This window comes from Triturus cristatus, chromosome 3_2, assembly GCF_964204655.1.
Source record: "Triturus cristatus chromosome 3_2, aTriCri1.1, whole genome shotgun sequence".
Lineage (NCBI taxonomy): Eukaryota > Metazoa > Chordata > Amphibia > Caudata > Salamandridae > Triturus > Triturus cristatus.
In genome coordinates this window covers 850,189,572-850,208,500 of record NC_140584.1, presented here as the reverse complement: position 1 = coordinate 850,208,500, position 18,929 = coordinate 850,189,572, and the positions used below count along the sequence as shown (strand labels likewise).

Genomic DNA, 18,929 nt, shown 5'->3' with positions numbered 1-18,929 from the left:
GGTGCCTTTAATGCCACACAGATGCCATCCCCTTCTTTTGGGTCACTAGCACACCCATTGGTTTTGATACTGGCATTGGTAGAAATGCTGTCACTACTCAGAGTCCAGCACCTGCATTGGCTGGCCCGACTACTCCTGCAGTGCCGCATTCGGGAACATTGGAGGCGCCGATATGGGCGCTGCAAACTTCACCTAATCCCTCTTCTCAATATAAACCCATCCCTCCAGGGAAGAGTAATCCACCTCCTGGCAGAATTAAAATATGCCATATACCTCACTATGGGGGCTGATTCTGATGTGCAGTCCCATGACAGTGACGATGGTGGCTCTAGGCATTATCGTTCCAGATTCATCTCCCTGCAGATGGTGCCTTTTAACTCAATCAATAAAAAAGAACCTGAGGTCCTTGAACTACTTCTAACTGCAGTGGAGCAAAGGGCCGATATCCCCACTAATCTCTCACAAGTGATGATGTTGACTTTATCACCATTGCTCTCATTCATCAAGGCTCTTGTAGGCTCCTTGAAGGAGCCCTAGGCAAATCATCCTCATCCCCTGTAATTAACAGTGATATTGCTCACCATTACAGACCAGTCCTTGGGATCTGACCTTCATCCCCATTCACCCCTCACCGGAAAACTCCAAATGCCCAGACACTACAGGAAAAAAGGCTTTTTCAGCTGGCAACTTAGTCCTTTACTCATTTTACACTGCCTGTCTATTAGGCCTTCTTCGATGTGCAAAGCAAACTGTTGGATATGTTCTGTGATGGGGAGAGACTATACCATCAAAACCCAGATGTAGAACTACTGCACTTTAAAGAAAGTAGAACAACAGTGCGTTCATTAGGATTGCAGTCTGGTCCCTTTGAAAAGCCAAGCTCCTTTTCGAGGTTTCCAAAAGAAGTCACGAGCCTTCACGCAAGGTCAGCAGTAACAGAGAGGCTGTGCTTCAGTACACAGGGAAAGCCAAGGGACTTGCCAGACAGCTTCCTCCTTCCTCTTCCCCTTCCCCAGCACCACCAGGGAAGCAGCAGAAATTTGTCCGAGGAGCACAACATGAGAGGAAGGTAGTCCCTTTTTCTACAGGCTTGGAAGGCCATCACTTCAGCCCTACAAACTGGAGAACAAGGTACACCCTACCCTTCTGCCAGCATCCACCCAGTTGTCCACCCTATCCCTTCAAGGGTCTAGAAGACCACCTTCAGATGGTGCAGCAGGTGGTAGAGATTCTGCTGCAGAAAGGGGCAGTAGAACTGGTGCCAGAGCAGTAACTGAGATGGTGGTGCTACTCTCTGTACTTTCTTTTTCCCAAGGACGGCAGTCAGCGGCCTTTACTTAGACTAGTGCTCATAAATTGGTTCCTCAGAAAGAACAAGTTAAGGATGTTGTACCAGGCTCAGGTTTTATTGGCACTGAAGCTGGAAGACTGCATGGTGTCTTTAGACTTGCGGAGCGCTTTCTTTCACATTCTGAACCTACACTCCCTCAAGAAGAACCTTCGGTTTGTGGTGGGTGTTAAAGTACTACCAATTTACAGTACTTCCTTTCGAATTGACACCAGCACCTGACTAAGTTAAAGGCAGTGATGGCAGGCTATTTCAGATGGGCAGGAATCACAGTAGTCCTGTATCTGGATGACTGACTGATTTAAGAAAAGTCACCCGAGCTGGTACATTGTTAGCAGTCAACAGCTTCCCTGTTGTTCGACTTGGGGCTTTCAATCAGTCGCCTCAAGTCTCACCTGGACCCCTTTCTGTGTCTCCTGTTCATCGGACGGTAGGTATTGGAAACTATCTTCTTCAGAGCTTCCCCATATATATATATATTTGGGATATTATTCCGATGTCCTGAAGGTCCTCTGTTTGCTCGGTCTGTTGGCTTCTTACATCCTGCTGGTGACTCATGCACAGTGGCATATGGGTACGCTGCAGTTGCGTTTGCAGACAGTGGTTCCACTATCAAAGGGATCTAGAGGAATCCATTGTGTGTCCCCAGGGATGCTGCAGTGGAGTTTATCTGGTGGATAAGGGTGGAGCACCCTTAGCAGGAAAGTTCTTTCTGCTCTTGTCCAGCAATGGCCACGTGTGTTACAGACGCTTCTACCCTAGGGTGGGAGCACATTTGGCAGACTTTGAGGAACAGGGGCCTTTGTTCTCCAGAAGATCATGGTTGTCATCGCTGTCTGCTGGAACTGAGGTAATCCAGTTGGTACTGAAGGCCTTTCTCTCAACATGTAACGGTCAGTCAGTCCAGATTTTGATTGAAAATACAGTCAGACTATCGTACCTGAACAAACAAGATCAGGCCCTCAGACTCTATCTAGAACGTTTGTGACTCTGGACCTGGACACACCACCTTGGCTTGTGGATGGTGGACAACAGTCTCTCTCGTTCTCTAAACACCATGGGTGACAGTCTCAGTCAGCGTCATCTTGCCATCCATGAGTGGCATCTCTATTTGGAGGTGGGACAGGTTGTCTTAGCCCTTTGGGGCACACCTCACAAGGACCTCTTTGCCACTTAAGACACCAACTGCCCCAAGTTCAGAGCCCTCCCAACATCCATCTCGGGGAGCATTGAGGGATGTGTTGGAGCGGATTTCCCCCATACCCTTGATTCCTTAGGTTCTGAGGAAGATTCGGCACAACCGGCCAAAAGTCATTCTTTTTTCCCAATACTGGCCAAAGGTGTGGTATACAGACCTTCTACACCTGTTGATTGTTGCCCCTCTTTGTCTTCCACTTAGAGTGGATATGTTGAGCCAATTGGGGAGACAGGTCATACACCCCATTCTTCACAGCCTACATCTTCATACGTAGAGCTTGAGCCCGGAAATCTTTCACCTACCACCAAAAGTGGTGGACATGATCTTTGCACGTTTCGCCCTTCCATGAAGTCAGTGTTATCAGGGAGATGGAACAAGTTTGTTTCCTGGCGTGCCGAGTGGAGGATTGATCTTTTAATAGCTTCCCTTACCAAATTACAACAGTGTGCTCTGTTCTTGGTACAACAAGGCTATGCAGTGGCAAAATTGAAGGGATACATCATAGTGCTGTCTCTCTCTCTCTCTCTCTCTCTCTCTCTCTCTCTCTCTCTCTCTCTCTCTCTCTCTCTCTCTCTCTCTCTCTCTCTCTCTGTCTGTTTACCAGATCACCCCTCCCCGTTTAAGTCTCCGTTAGTATTGAAATTTCAGAAAGATCTAACAAACGTGTATCCGCCATCCTCTTTTATAATGCCTCAGAGGGACCCAATTTTGTTTTTGGCTTAGTATATGGGGACTCCATTTGAACCCTTGCACAGTTGTCAGTTGATGCTTTTGACATTAAAAAACAGTTTTTTAATTGCCATCACCTTGGTTTGCCAAGTCAGCGCGGGCTGTCCGACTCCTGTTTACATGTTTCTACCAAGACAAGTTAGGGTTGCAAACTAAATCTACTTTCCTCCCTAAAATGATGTCTCATTGCCATGTGGGACAATACATCACCCTACCATCCTTTTTCCTTCCACCACATCCCACCAAGGCTTCACAGGTTCTACCTGAATTGTGAAGCAAGCTTCTAAATTAGCTGTACAAAAGAATTTTGCTCAGACGACCAGCTCTATGTCTGCTACACTGAACGTAAAAATGGAAAGGCAGTGCAAAAGTGAACTCTGTCTCACTGAATAATTTTGTGCCTCAAGATCAGTTATGCTCTAGCAAAGAAAAATCTATCTGAAGCAATTAGGACTCATTCCACAAGAGCAAAATCCTCCACTTCAGTCCTGGCTACAGCGGTTCTCAGTGGATAATATCTGCAAGGTGGTAACAAAGTCATCTCTCCATATTTTTGCCAAACACAATTGCTCGTATTCAGAATTGAAGAGAAGGGGTCACTTTGTCCAGTCTGTCCTTCATGACTTTCTGATTTAGTTATTCACTCCCACCACCCAAGATAAGTATTGTTTGGGAGATTGTTTAAAGGCGAGTAATTTGCAGGTAGAAGTTTCCATCAGAAGAAAAAATTAATTATCTTTGGTAATGATCTTTCTGGTGGTTGTTCTATCTACCTGCATATTCTGCACCGACCGTCCCTCCTCCCCGTTTTGGAGGAACCATATTGCTTTTCCTAATAAGATGCCAAGTTAGTATTGTGATGCAGCACTGCTTGGTTGTCAGTCATCTTGATAATGCTTGGCAAGTAATAGTAAATCCAGAATTGAACTGATGTCAGGGCACCGGTCCTGGCGTTATATGATCCCAATGATGTCATCACGACCCAGTGCCTGATGATGTAATGGAAATGGCACTTTCTGCCGGACAGCTTTTGCAAAAGTTTCCAGACTTGTCTGGAGCCTGAGGATATCCAAAGGCGCAGAATCTGCTGGTAGATAAAGTGTCCACCTGAAAGGCCATTACCGAATATGTTACTTTTTCTTTATGAATGTATCAGTGGAATCGTGGGGAATTTGAGGGACATATTTAGATTACACTTTAGGCCACTCATGCCTCCCATAGCTGTTTCTTAATAATCATGTGCCATGTTATTTAAAGTAGCCTCACTGTATTCATCCTCAGCACCTTCATACATTGGCCCCCATTCAGATAGGTTTTGCAAAGTGCAGAGCACCTTAATGTCACTGATTTGAAGATTTTTTGAGTTACTGGGAAGATCTATATCCACCTTATTGTCCTTCCAGATATCCCTAGAATGTTTATGGGCATTAAGTAACTTTCATTCTGACGAATACTTCTACCTGCAAATCCCTCATCTCTTGAACAAAATTATTTTGGTATCAGTTTTTCTAGTGGTACTCTATCCACCTGCAGATTCTTCACCGTTCTTACCTCCCTCCCCATTTTGAAGAGTGGTCATGCCCTGTTCATAATAATGTTCCTTTAAAGTTCTGATGCACAGTGCCATTTTAACAATCTCATCAGCCTCATCTAAGCCTCAGAGGGTGTGGAAAAAAAGGATGGGGAACAGATGTCTGTGCAGTCGAGTGGCCGCACCTTTGACTCCTTGACATCATGTCCGAGTTGATGTCTGGATTAGAAATGGAGTCAAGGCACCAACTTCCAACTAAAGAGATATGAGGCAAAGTTTCCAGATCTAGTATGGCACCTCAAGGGGTTTCAGGATGTGAAGAAACTGCATGTAGACTATCCACCAGCAACTTAGTTACCAATGGTATGTAATTTAGTAACAAACTGGAAAAATATCAATTCTAGTTTTTTTTTTTTTTGTTTTTTTTTAAACCGTATTACAAAACTCAAAAAATATACAAAGATGGGCCTACAACCTTCCGGCCGGCCGCTAGTAGACAAAAGGAGCATATGATACACATTGTAGAGCGTGCGTTGCGGCTGAGGAAGATGCACAGGAGTTAGCAGCGTTGATAGCCACACCATCCGGACCCCACTGTACGGTTTCATTTTAAACTGAAAAAACAACCAGAAAAACAAACCCACAAGGCAATCCACAATCCGAAATAGCAGCATGTGCTCCCCTGAGAGGGGGACCCTACCAGTCCATAGGAGTATCAAGAAGGGGAAGAGATCAGGACTAGGGCTGGGTAAACTCAATGCCCGGAACAAGGAAGATGGGTCGGCTAAGGGGATGGGGCAGGCGACGGATCGGGCAATAACGGCGGAGCACAAATTCCCCCGCGGTAGGCGTTCCAGGGGCCCCATACTTTCACCCATGTCCCAGGCTTACCTCTCGCCACATACACCACCTTTTCCCGAAACATGCACCAATCCATATGTTCCTTCCAGGCCGAGACAGTCGGGGACCTCTGGGATCCCCACAGTTGAGCAATATCACGCTTGGCCACCATATATCCCAGAGTCACCCACCACGTCTGTGGCGCCGAGTAGTCGGTTGGTTCCCACACATTCAACAGGCATCTCCTCGCTTCGGGTAGCAGCACCACATGCGTAACCACACGCAGGACCTCATGCACACCACGCCAGAATCGCTCCACCTCCGGGCATTCCCACAGTATATGTAGAAAGGTCCCCAAAGCGCCACACCCACGCTTACACAACCCGTCCACAGCATAACCCATACGCAGGAGCCTTGGCCCCGTCATGTAGACTCTGTGGAGTATCTTGAGCTGGACGAAGCGAAGGCGGGCCGGTATGGCCACCTCTTTCGGGGAGGCCACCGCAGAGGTCCAGTCCTCGTCGTCCAGCTCCAGTCCATCGGCAACCCAAGCCTCACGAAGGGCAGTCAGCAATCCCGAGCGGTCATTGATCAGTTTTTTGTAGATCAGTGAGATCGTGCTGTCCGGAACGTGTCCATCCAGCACTCTATCCTCCAGGGGGGAATACTCCGGGATGGATGCAACGTCCGGGAAGACGGAGCCCAGTGCATGACGGATCTGCAAATACCGAAAGTACTCCCTGTCATGCAACTGGAATTCCGTCTGCAGCATCTCGAACGTTTTAAATCCTCCCCTCGTCCAGAGATCCCCCACTTTGCTGATGCCTATCATGTCCCACTTCTCGAAGCCCTTCGAGGTCCACAGGGAGCCCAACTGCTCGGACGCGTATAGTGGCGATGCCCGGGTCAGACGGTCCTTCCACCCCATCGCCACATTGGCCGCGTGCCACACTCGCACCATGACACGCGTGGGGCCGGTCAGCCGAGCGTCGGGCGCGCTGGAGTAGAGCGCTCGATTATAGTCCCCACCCGGGAGTAGCATCTTATCCATTTCGAATTCCGGGTTTAAGGCGGGCCCGTACAGGCCGTGATTAATCGCAGCCAGCTGGGAGGCCCAATAGTACCGTTTGATATCCGGGAGGGCGATCCCTCCGTCATGCCATGGGAGCGTCAGCTTCGCCAGCGCGATACGCGGCCTCCCGTCCCAGAACAGGCGGCGCTGCAAACTCTCCACCTCACGGAAGTAGCGCGCTGGGACGAGGTCCATAGTATTCTGCAAAGCGTACAGGAAACGCGGCAGAGACATCATCTTAAACAATGCCGCCCGGCCGAGCGGCGAAAGCGGCAAGCGCCGGCAGCGCGTGACATCTTCCTTCAGGCGCTGGAGGGGGGGAAGCAAGTTCCGATCATACCGGGCCTCCGGGTCCAGAGTAATGAAGACACCCAGGTACCGAAATCCCTGCGGGGCGATCTGGATCGGACAGCCCCGCGGGAGAATAGGAGCCTCCCCAGAGAGAACATACACACACGATTTAGCCCAGTTGATGACAAGGCCGGAGTTACGACCAAATGAATGCAAAACATCAACCAGTACTATCAGTGATTTACGTGGGGAAGCTAGGTACAAGAGGATGTCATCAGCGTATAGGGATACGCGGTCCTCATACTCGGGGGTCCAACGGAGACCACGGATGGAAGGCTCCCACCGCAGACACTCCGCCAGGGGCTCCAAGGCAAGCGCAAAAAGGAGCGGCGATAAGGGGCAGCCCTGCCGCATGCCCCGGCCCAGCTCGAACGGAGCCGATACTCTACCGTTCACCACCACCTGCGCCAATGGGCCCGAATACAGCAATTTGACCCAACTGATGAACCCAGCGCCAAAGCCAAACTTCGCAAGCATCGCCCAGATGTATGGCCATTCAAGCGTGTCAAACGCCATAGTGGCGTCCAAGGACGCCAAAATGGCCGGCTACCGTATGTACTGAACACGTGCGAGCACCCCATGCAAACGCCGCAAGTTAAGGGCCGTGTTACGATGGGGAATAAAGCCGGACTGATCCTGGTGAACCAGTTCGCCCACCACGCCGACCAGCCGATTGGCCAGGACCTTGGCGAGAATTTTGGGCTCCGCGTTCAGTAGCGAAATGGGCCGATAGGATGTAACCCGGTCCCGAGGTCTCCCCTCCTTGTGGATAACCACGATTGTAGCCAGACGCTGGTCCAGCGGGAGGGAGCCCACCGAATGAGCCTCCAGGAACATCGATCGGAGATGTGGAGCCAGCGTATCCGGTCGCAACTTGTACAACTCGATGGGGAGACCATTAGGACCCATGGCCTTGCCGGAAGCGACCGAACGTATGGCGAGGGCGATTTCGTCGGAGGTTGGAGCGGCGTCCAACGACACTCTGTCCTCCTCCGAAAGGGAAGGCAGCGCGATATCCCTGAGCAGGGCACGGGAATCCTCTTCAGAGCGGGAAGACACCGGGGAATACACCCCACGGAAATAATCCGCGAAGCAGGAGACAATTTCTTCCGGCTCAGTAACACACACACCATCCGTTTTCTCAATCAGCGGGACTACACGACTCGCTCTCTCCTTTTTGTCCAGCCACGCAATCAATTTACCAGCCTTATCACCCACATCATACAGTCTCCCCTGTTGCTCTCTACTGAGGCCCCTGGCCGCCTCCGTGACGAGGGCCCTATAGGCCGCTTGCTTGAGTTGGAGGACATGTAATACAGCATCCGTCACCCCACATTCTAGATTACCCTCCAACTCGGCTATCTCAGCTTCCACCCGGGTCACCTCCTCCCGCTCGCGCCTCCGGGTGTGGGAAATGAGGGACAGGGCCTCTCCTCGTAGTACTGTCTTGAATGCCTCCCACAGTGAGACAGCCGACGGCACGGACCCCACATTCTCGTCAAAATAGCGCTGGAGGGATTTAATCAATTCAGCGCGAATGGTGGGGTCGCGCAGGTACCAGGGATTGGTCGGGACCACCCTACCCTCACCCCTCGGAAAAAGATCCAGGTGTAACAGGAGCGGGGAATGGTCCGAGATACCCCGTGCCAAATGACGCACCTCTCCCACCCTCCCAACATAGGCCGCCGGGACAAGGACATAATCTAGTCGTGAGAGACTACCATGGGCCCCCGAATGGAAGGTATACTGTAACTGCGTGGGATGTTTTAAACGCCAGCAATCCACCAATCCCAAGGTGTCCAATAGACCAGGTAGCCACGCTTGGGCCCGGGGGAGGTCCCTAGGGGGGTGACGATCCACAGTCCCGGAAACCACCGCATTGAAATCCCCCCCACCACCAGAATCCCCCCCGGAAGGTCAAGGAGGAGGCGCCCCAGGTCCGCAAAGGTAGTCGACTGCAGCCCCGGCGGGACGTATACTGACACAAAAACGACCACTTTGCCCTCCATCCTTCCCACCAAGACCGCGTAACGTCCCCTGTCGTCATGGAGCACCTCATCAATCTCCAACGGGAGCGAGTTCTTAACCATGATGCCCACACCCCTTGAGCCAGACGTGAAGCCCGAATGGGCCACTAGGCGATAGCCACGCCGATTCATGGCGCAGAAGGAGTTGCCAATGAGGTGTGTCTCCTGCAGAAAAACTACATCGGGCGAGATTCGCTTCAAGAACTGCAGGACCACACCTCGTTTTATCCTGTCCCCCAGTCCATTCACGTTCCAGGACAACAGAGTTAGTTCCCTACCCCCCATCGTAGACAGAAGCCACCATTTGTCCCCCCGAGAGCACTATAGAGCTAGCACAATAATACTTTTGCCTTGTGGTAAAAACGAACAACACCCCCCCATCCCTGCCCACCCGCCCCAACAAAACTCCCCCCTCCCTGCACCCCTGCATGAGCCCGAACAGCCCCCCCAACGTGCAGTGTGCCTGTCGCCCCATATATATAGTAAAAACTAGCTAAACCCCCTAGAGGAGGAAGGAGAACCCCCAGTAGACCCCACACAACCTCCATAGGAGGGGAAATTATACAGACAGACGCTTAATCGAGAGTGGCATCATTTTTGTCCAGAGTGAAGCCCAATATTACCCCCTCAGTCCCGATCCAGTGTGCCGTCTCCCCCCGCCGCCCCCCCCCCCGCCCCCCAGATCACGATCCCCAGACAGAGTGTCCAGCCAGTCTCCGGCCGTTTCGGGACGGTCAAAAAAGTGCGTGCGCCCCTCTACCTCCACTCGCAGCTTGGCTGGGAAGAGCATAGCGTATTTAAGGTTCAGGTCCCGAAGACGGCGCTTGACGCCTTGGAAGCTCAGTCTCTGCTTCTGGACCGCTGGGGTGAAATCGGGGTAAAAGTTCACCTCCATATTTTCAAGCTTAACCGGCCCATGCAGTCTGGAGGCTTGCAGGATAGCGTCTCTGTCCCGAAAGTTGAAAATCCGGGCAATGAGAGGCCGCGGAGGGGCTCCGACCTTCGGCCTTCCCCCGGGAACCCTGTGGGCCCGCTCCACCGCGAAGAATTTACTCAGCCCCCGTGGCTGGAGATTGGTAGCGATCAGGTCCTCCACAAATAGGTCCGCCGCCGCTTCCTCCCGTCCCTCGGGCACCCCGATGATGCGGATGTTGTTCCTCCGGGCCCGACTCTCGGAGTCCTCCAGGCGCCGATCCATAAGCGCGCTCGCCTGACTAAGCCGGCGCACCTCTGTTTGTAGTGCCGCCACCTCAGTAGTAAGGCCCGATGCGGTGTGGGCCAAAGAATCAACTCGGTCGTTGGTCTTGGAAAGATCGGCCCTCACCAGGCCAACATCCACGAGGACCGAGTCGATCTTCTGTGCCAGTGTGTCGAACCGCTGGCCCACCGAGGCTTTCATCTCGGCAATGGCGCCCATGACATCACGCAGAGTCAGATCCGTGGGCAGGTCCGGGGCATCAGGAGGGCCCTCAGGGGATTTGTGCGGTCCGCCGGGAGATCCCTTCTGGAGGGTATAGCGGTCCATACTGTTGGCCTGATGGGTGGTGCCACGCCGGGTCGATTTGGTCTTTGCCCGGTCTCCATCTTGTTTCGTGGCCATGGCCACCAGTCCCCCGGTCGCACCAGCCACGTCGTGAAGGGCAGGCAATCAGGGCCACAAGCTCCGGGGGGGGCCACCCCAGATCGGCGGGGTGGGTCACAGCCGGCGGGCAGGCCGAGTCTCCCCGCGAGACCACACCAACACAAAGAGCCCCGCGACCCAACCCTGCAGAGACGGCAAGGGGGTGCGAAAGCGAAAGTGCGAGGTACGCGACTCGCCAGGCCCGGCCTGCCGCTGTTTTTCACTTTGTCACTGGGTCACCCCTCAGCGCAAATCCGGGGTCTGGCGAGGAGAAGGCCGCAGACTTCAATCGGTGCTCACTCCGGTGTCCGAGGTCCGATTTGACAACGGGAAACGGGTGCCACCTCAGCTCAGGCTCACCAACACATTCCCCTCGTCCGAGACAGGATAAATTCAGGATAGTCGTAGGAGGTTGCGGAGGTCCTCGGGAGCCTCGCACCTACGCGGCCATCTTGGTTGCGCGCTAGGCTCCTCCTCCCCTCAATTCTAGTTTTTGAACTTTTATTTTTCTTTGCAGATTGTAGAATCCTTTTGCAGAGGATGGAACTCTTCCACTCAAACGTTTGCTCTATAATGGACATTGTTTTACTTTTATTTCCCATTCATACTTGTGCAGTCAGATGTCCATTGATATACCTAAATTCTTAAATAGTATCCTGATCAGAAGCAGCCCATTCCTTTTCGACCTCAGCTATTTTGAACAGTAGTTAATCCTATCAATTGATGCAGATTTTATCAGAATCTCCGGCATAACATTACAACTTAAAGGACCGTGCGTATTGCGTTCCTCAAACATCCAAAAGTTGGGATTTTCATAGGAGGGAACAGTGAAAATCCATAGACCTGGTGGAACTTTTATACATCCACCTAGTTTTGTAATGAGGTAGTCTTCTACAATTTGTTTAGTTGTTTTCCAGAAATATTTCCAAGTGATGAAATTGTCCTTTAAGGGATGTAAATTAATATAATCACCCACAGTCACTGGACTAGTGTTTACCTTTTCATCAAAAAGTGGTGCAGTCGGCTCTTTGTTTCCTCATTCTGGTGCCCTCCTCTCTTACGTCTGCAGTATATGTTTCACTGCATTCTTCTGCTACCATATCAATAGCAGTCTGTCAGTATTAGTTGAAAGGTGTGAGGAAGAATTAAGAATGACTTGCATGTGGGAGTTGGTTTGGCACTTTTTGGTCCTCCTTCTCAGCCGCACCAAGTGCTCAACCAACCAGTATGTTGTCACTTAATATAAGTTATTACCAATTAATCCTCGTGTCCTTATATGTTGCCGGCGGACGTCCAGCAGGAACCTTTAATCACAAATTAACAGTGCCTTCTTAGACACTGGATTCCCTGTATGTATTTGTGTGTATATATTATGCCACGCCAATTAAAATAAAGCATCTTATTTGGAGCAAGAGTAGTACTACACACACAACAGCACACACACTCAGCCATTTATTACTATAGTGCAAAGTTCACATTCCATGCTTTTGCCATAGTAGAGCAGCAACTTCCGGGTCGTCTGGGACAGGATAATCCTCTAGAATTTTACTGATTCACATTAAGGGCCTTTGCAATGAAATTATGCTCTGGATTGGCATGAATAGATGTGTTTATACCTAATGCATGTGAAAGAATAGCAAGGCATAAACAGTATATGCTGATGAACATAAGAATATGTTATTTAGTACCGTTGTTGAAGAACTGGAGAGGCCAGCATGTGACTTGTATGAGTATTGTCCCCTCGCTGCACTCATAATGGTAAAAAATAGCACATTACACTTTGCACATCTGCATACATACTATATATATATTATATCTATCTAAATATGCACCTGTTTTGGTGCTATTATTGCACAAAATGCAGTCAAATATAAACGCATATTTCAAAGGGAAGTGTGAAGTATTGGATATATGTTGTTATCAGTAAGATAACCCCCCTCAAACTATTCTGCAGAGGTTTTACATTGGCAGAGCTAATAGGATTAAGCTGCATGAAGAACAAAGTTATGTGGCAAGATAGTCTAAATTATGTGGCAAAAATGCAAATTATGCAGCAAATTGCGACTCAGTCCAATTGCCCTCAATCATAGAGATGGTGGCCTTCAGGGGGTCAGCTGGCTACCTAAGGATAGCAAGATGGTGGATTCACCGGTGGTACCTGTAAGGGGACATAAACAACATACCAAGCCATTTAAGAATTGTTAACAGCTTAAAGCAGATCTCTACACCTTAAGCACCTATGCTAAGGACAGCTGGGGCACTATGCCTGACTTTTGCACTGGAGTACCTTTCTAGACATCCCTCACTGTGGCAAATTGATTGATTCTCAGCAATCTTGGAACACCCCCTCCTATAGGGTACTCTGTGGGTGTTAGTTCGGAAACTCTTAAACTCATGTTTACGTAAGAATTTTTCTTGACTTATTGCGTGGGCTTTAATTTGAACATTGGCTGAGTAGAGATCTGCTTTAAGCTGTTAACAATCATTAAATTGCTCGGTATGTTGTTTGTGTCCCCTCACAGGTACCACCGGTGAATCCGCCATCTTGCTATCCTTGGGTCACTGGTTTTGTATCAAATTCAATATACCAGCTCTTTGCCTTGATGTATAATTTGTACACTTTTTTGTAGATACCACTTTCACAGCAGTAGCTCACCTAAGATCCTAAAGAAAGCCACGACACACTCTAGGACATTGGCTGAAACAGGTCGATCTGAGTACAGTACGATTGGCTCTAATGGTTTCCATCGTACTTAATGTTTTTAATCCTAGCATATGGTAGCCAGTATACAAGATATGTGATAAACCCTGTAGCTAGTTTTAATCCACTTCACCAATAGCACTGCACCCCTCACAACATCCTGCTAGCTCACATTGGGCTTTAGTAACTACCCCCTTACACAAAAAACATCCCTGAGCTCCTCCCTCGCAGCGAGGGGGTTGTAGCCCTGCACCATGGCTAGGCTTCATGGTGCAAGGAGGATTCCCAATGATGAAGCATGACACCTCTGGTGGGTGAGGGAAACCGTCCTTTAAAAGGGATGCCTTCTTCTTTGTCAGCCATCTCTGTTTTCATCTGTTTCTTGATAGACACATGGGCTCGTGTTTGTTTTGTCCTCTGGACCTGGGTGAACTGTCAGAGCATCTCCCTGATTATAAACCACCTGGCGAGATCTTTAAACACCATGGCAGACTAACTCACCTGGAGATGCATAGTGGATCACAAATGAGAGTTGCACCCAGAGGTGGCACGGCACACCTTCCCACAAGGGAGAGCACCCTGGCTCAATCTCTTTGCCACGGCCGACAGCACACAATGTTAACACTTTTACGCAATGAAGTTCCCACTAAGGCTGTTTCTTGGATGCCCATTGCAATTAGAGTGGAGCTCAGGACTCTTCTGTGCCTTCCTACGTGTGGCTCCCCTGCCTACTCCTGAAGATCCAGAGCAACTAGGCCCAAGTCATCTTAGTGACCTCTGATCGAGCCAGAAGAGTGTGGTACCTGGAACTTCTGGGCTTGTGTAACTGTCCTCCAATCCAGCTGCTGCTTTGGGCAGCACTAGTGTCGCAGTGAGCAGGGTCTTGCACCAGGGAGTGTGCAATCTACACCGCCATGCTTGTAGATAGAGCAGTGACAATTGTCTGTATTCAATCTCAAACAAAGGAATGGATGTTTTCCTGGTGACCAGGCATCCATCCATGAACTTTTTTCACATTGGGATATGTGTGTGACTTAGTGTGGCACCTGTAACACTGACCCGTAGTTGTCGGATGTGTTGCTGTTTGGTCGGTCTTGGATTGGGCTGTTAAAGCTTACTTGTCAGTGTTTTCGGCCTTTTTGTGTTTACCGGCCCAACCGTTCTTGTCTGCATCACCTGTTGAGATATATTTTCTCAAAGATTTGGTTTATATGTTTCCCTTCCAAAGCCTTTTGTAATGCCACAGTCAGACCTTAACTTGGTCTTTACTTTTTTATGTGTAGTCCCTTTGAGACATTACACAGCTGACCCCACTCTGCTGACCCTGAAGACCGTTTTCCACATTGCATTAACACAGCATATTGTGTGAGTGAACTTCAAGCTCTGTCAGTCTAGCTGTCTTTTATCACCTTCTTTCCAGACAAGCTGGTATTGAGGACCAGAGCAGCTTCTCTCCAGAAAGATGTGACCTTTTTTCATGTCGGACAATCCTTCACTCTTCCGACCTTCTTCGTACCCCTCAAAAGGGGAAAGACTCTAATGTTTGCACCCCAAAAGATCGCTCAGTTTTTACCTCGATTTTACCAAGGACCATCAGACTATCAATCTGCTCTTTGTTGGTTTCTCTGGCGCGAAGAAAGGCATAGTGAAGAACTAGAACGTATCCAGTTGGATGGTCCTATGCATCAATATCTGTTGCGTGATGAGGAAGAAGCAACTTCCAGAAGGATTGAGGGCCCATTACACAGGGCCAAAGCTGATACCAATGCGTTGTCACAAGCACCTGTCCTGACTACCTGTCAGGTGAAAACGTGGTCATCAGTGCACACTTTCACAGAATACTACTGCCTTCACATCTACTTCAAATAGAAAGGGCATTTTGGATGTTTGTTTCTACAATACTTGTTGGTTTGAGACATTCCACAGAACCATCACCTGGGGAGGTAACTGCTTTGGTATCTATTCTAAAGGAGAGGAATCTGCGGCTAGAAGTATCCATCAAAAGAATAGTACTTACCTTCAGTTACGTTCTTTTTTTTGTAACAATTTTTTTTATTATTTTCCATTTCCATCTCAGCATCATCTCTTTCACAATTGATGCATTCAATACTAAGGAGTACTGTGCTCCTCCCTTCACCCCTACATAGTTGTCATATTATGCAACCACAAAAGTTTACATTATTACCCACACTCTCGTTGCCTATCATTCGCCAACTTCTGCCCTACCACCCTCCTTAATCTCTATTCCCCTAATTCTTCCCCAACTCCATAACTTCAGTTACGTTCTTTCTGGTGGATACTCTATCTAATGCAGATTTGTCACCACCCTCCCTCCTCCCTGTTCTGTGAAATGGTTCCTTTTTCATCTAAATAGATCCCAAATTACAGATCTGCACACTGTCATGATTGCTTACTTTTGGGCTCATCTTCTGAGGGCACGGTAAAGGTCTAGAAAGAAACTGATTTCAGTGCGCTTGGGTTGTGCCTATATTTGGCTCCAGTTATCACTTCCGGGGCGGAGCTTCATGACACCACTGGTTGCAGGGGCTATTCTGTTAAAACCTTCCGGATCCATTCTTCCAGTCTGCCACCTGAAGATATTCTAAAGGTGAAGAATCTGTGGTTAGATAGAGTATCCACCAGAAAGAATGTTACCAAAAGTAAGCACATTTGTTATTTTTGCTCCTTTGAACATTGAATGGTTTCAGATTTTTGTTTTTTTAACTGTAATAGTCTAGTCGTTGACTCTTGTTCCACTCTATTGCCACATGACTGTGAAATACTGCCAGATATTGTTTTACTTCAGTGAGTGCGAGTAATTGATAGCTAAAAGTCCAAACAGCAACAATACATTCATTCTTAGATGCTCAAGCACAGTTCGTAGTTTGGGCAAACACTTTGGTGTTGTCCTAAGCACAACATTGCCTTATGAAACACATGCCATGTATTTAATTAAATGAGATAACATCTAATCCACTAAACGTTTGAGTACACTTGCATTCCACATCATCTACATGCACTATCTATCCCATTTTCTCCTGTTAGTTAATTTGGGTTTTAATTAACTTGTGTTCACTCACATACAATGTTGTAACATAGGAAAGCTTATGCATTCATTGTCATTAAGCAAGAGCATCTAGTCTTGGAAAATTGGAACGTTGATAGGTCAAGTTCGGTGTCTGTGCCACACTGGATTATTTGAGGGAGGTGGTGATCTGTTTAACAGGATGTCTTTGGGTTTTTCCTTGTATGTTAATGTTCTGATTAAACTGGTATCCCTAGGCAACCATTCTGTAGAGGGGTTGTAACCTGTTGGTTCTTCTGTTGCAGGTGAATAAGTCAGATGATACAGCAGAACATCTCTTGGAGCTGGGATGGTTCACAATGAATAACCTCCTCCCTAATGCTATCTACAAGGCAAGTGACCAAGGGGCAAGGTCGTCTACAAGACTCTGAGTCTTATAATAGAGGAGAGAAAAACACCAGTTATAAAGAATTAAGGCTACGTATAAAAGAAGAGCAGGACATTTTCTTAAAAGAGAGTGGCTATTTACTGCTCTGTGATAGGCAAGGGTGTGATGTGCATCATGGGCATAAAGCATGTTGCTATGTGTCTTTGAAGAAAAGGGAATCATTCCACAAGAGTGGATGAATGTAGCTAATTTGTAAGCTTTGTATTTCCTCCAGGTTGTGCTGCGGCCTCAGAGTCCTGGGCAGTCCGGACGGCAGTTGGCCCTTCGAATCTTCAGCAAAGTTCGGCCTCCCGTTGGTGGGATCTCTGTTAAGGAGCATCTTGAGGTGAGATCAGTCAGCTCAGTGCATTTGTCTACAAAAGGGTTTCTTTATCTGTCTATACATGCGTATGCTGGATATGCATATCCTAAAGAAGAATTGTAAGCCATGGTGAGTGATGATACTGGAGACAACCGGGCCTCCGTACCACTTGCCTAAGCTGTCAATGAAGTATAGATCTCCATTTCTAGTACTTATTTCAAGGCAATCTGAACGTGCTTTTCAAAAGTAATGTACTATTAATTAAAAACACAGAAATCAGTTACTTAAAATTGAGCAGAAGAAACATCAAAAGATTATTCTAAATTGGGAACTTTTTAGAGAGGAAAGTAGAGTTCAATTTAAAGGTATTTAATAATGAACCTATGGGGGAGGCGTTTTTTCCAGTGTACTACTCCCATTTTAGAAGTCAGAAAAGTGGGAAAATCGAATTCTGAATGGATACTATTCAGTTGCTGGAAGAAGGCAGGTGTTTTAGGCCTTCCTTCCAAATACTAGTCAGTATCTTATTTACCACTGTTTTGTGACCAAAATCCAGTTGCAAAACAATAAAAGTTCACAAACATCTCAAAGGAGGTAGTAACCTATTCCCAAACAAAAAGAGGGGAAGCCTTCCTCTTTGTGAATAAAATATTGCTTGTTTAAGAGTAGACAGTGGTCCAGAAAAATACTTTTTTTGCATTTAATAAAAAAAAGTTACTTAATTGAAAATCAATCACATAGCCTGCTGACCCTTGTAGGCCGTCATCCCTGTGATTGTGGCCAGTCGAATTGAGTCATAATTTGCAGCCTAATACTCATTTACTTAAGTAGGCCAGATTGTGTCTCAGTCCTGTTCTGTATTTTTTAAGAACTGACCTGAGGGTGCATATGTCGGTCTGTGAAAATATGTTCGTACCATGTGTTGCTGTAGGTACACATGCCCCTCATGCTCCTGACATCTGTTGTGGGCCTCGGATGTTTTCAAGTTGTGTTTCTTCAAAAAAAGTCTTTCTAGTCATAAGATGCTGTGTGACTCCTCCCTTTGCTTGCATTGCGCATGGGCACCAACTCCATATTAGAATGTTTTTTTCCTCTATTGTGTTCAGACGCGTACAACTGGGGCTCAGTTTGGACGTGTTCTCCATGCTTCTGCTCGGACCCAGACTGTGCAATTAAATTCTGATCCTTGTGAAAAGCCTTTATCGCCTGAGTTCCTCTTCATGACAACCTCCAGAGGCTGACTTTTCCCATCAACTCCTGATGGTTAGGGTCTGGTGCCTTCTTCGGGGCTGCACGCCCCTCATCTTCATTGATTTCTCCACAAAGAATACTCTCGGTGATGGAAAAGATGCCATTTCTGTGCTGTTCCCAGTACCATGCCAAATATCAGCAGTCCAATCACCACAAGGTGCGTAACCACTGTCTCTCCCCTGATTACACTACCTGCCAGGCCTGTCTTACCTTCCACTCAAAGAAGATCGTCCTGAATTGACAAGAGAGAATGTGTGCCCATTAGAAGATGCAACAGTAAGCCTCTGACTGCAACCCCAACATCTTCACAAAACAGGCCCTATTCGACGTCAAGGAAGGTGAAGCGGCTGGGACTTCGGCATCCCAATGTCAACCCTTGCCTAGTCCAGAGGTGGCCATGTCTTCCTTTTCAGACCAGAGGTAGAAGAAGAAAAGGTTCTCCTCATGGTTCTCCTCACTTCAGCAACTTCTGCAAGGGTTTTAGGT

The 18,929-nt window shown here is 48.1% G+C and overlaps 1 protein-coding gene across 1 annotated transcript in view; it reads left to right on the top strand.

Moving 5' to 3' along the window:
• BLTP2 (bridge-like lipid transfer protein family member 2) overlaps window positions 1-18,929 on the top strand; it is an 800,213-nt gene that overhangs the window by 737,993 nt on the left and 43,291 nt on the right. The window contains exons 33-34 of the mRNA XM_085649125.1: window positions 16,749-16,835; window positions 17,106-17,216. Of these exons, the coding sequence (XP_085505251.1) occupies window positions 16,749-16,835; window positions 17,106-17,216 (198 nt within the window). The remainder of the gene's footprint in view (window positions 1-16,748; window positions 16,836-17,105; window positions 17,217-18,929) is intronic.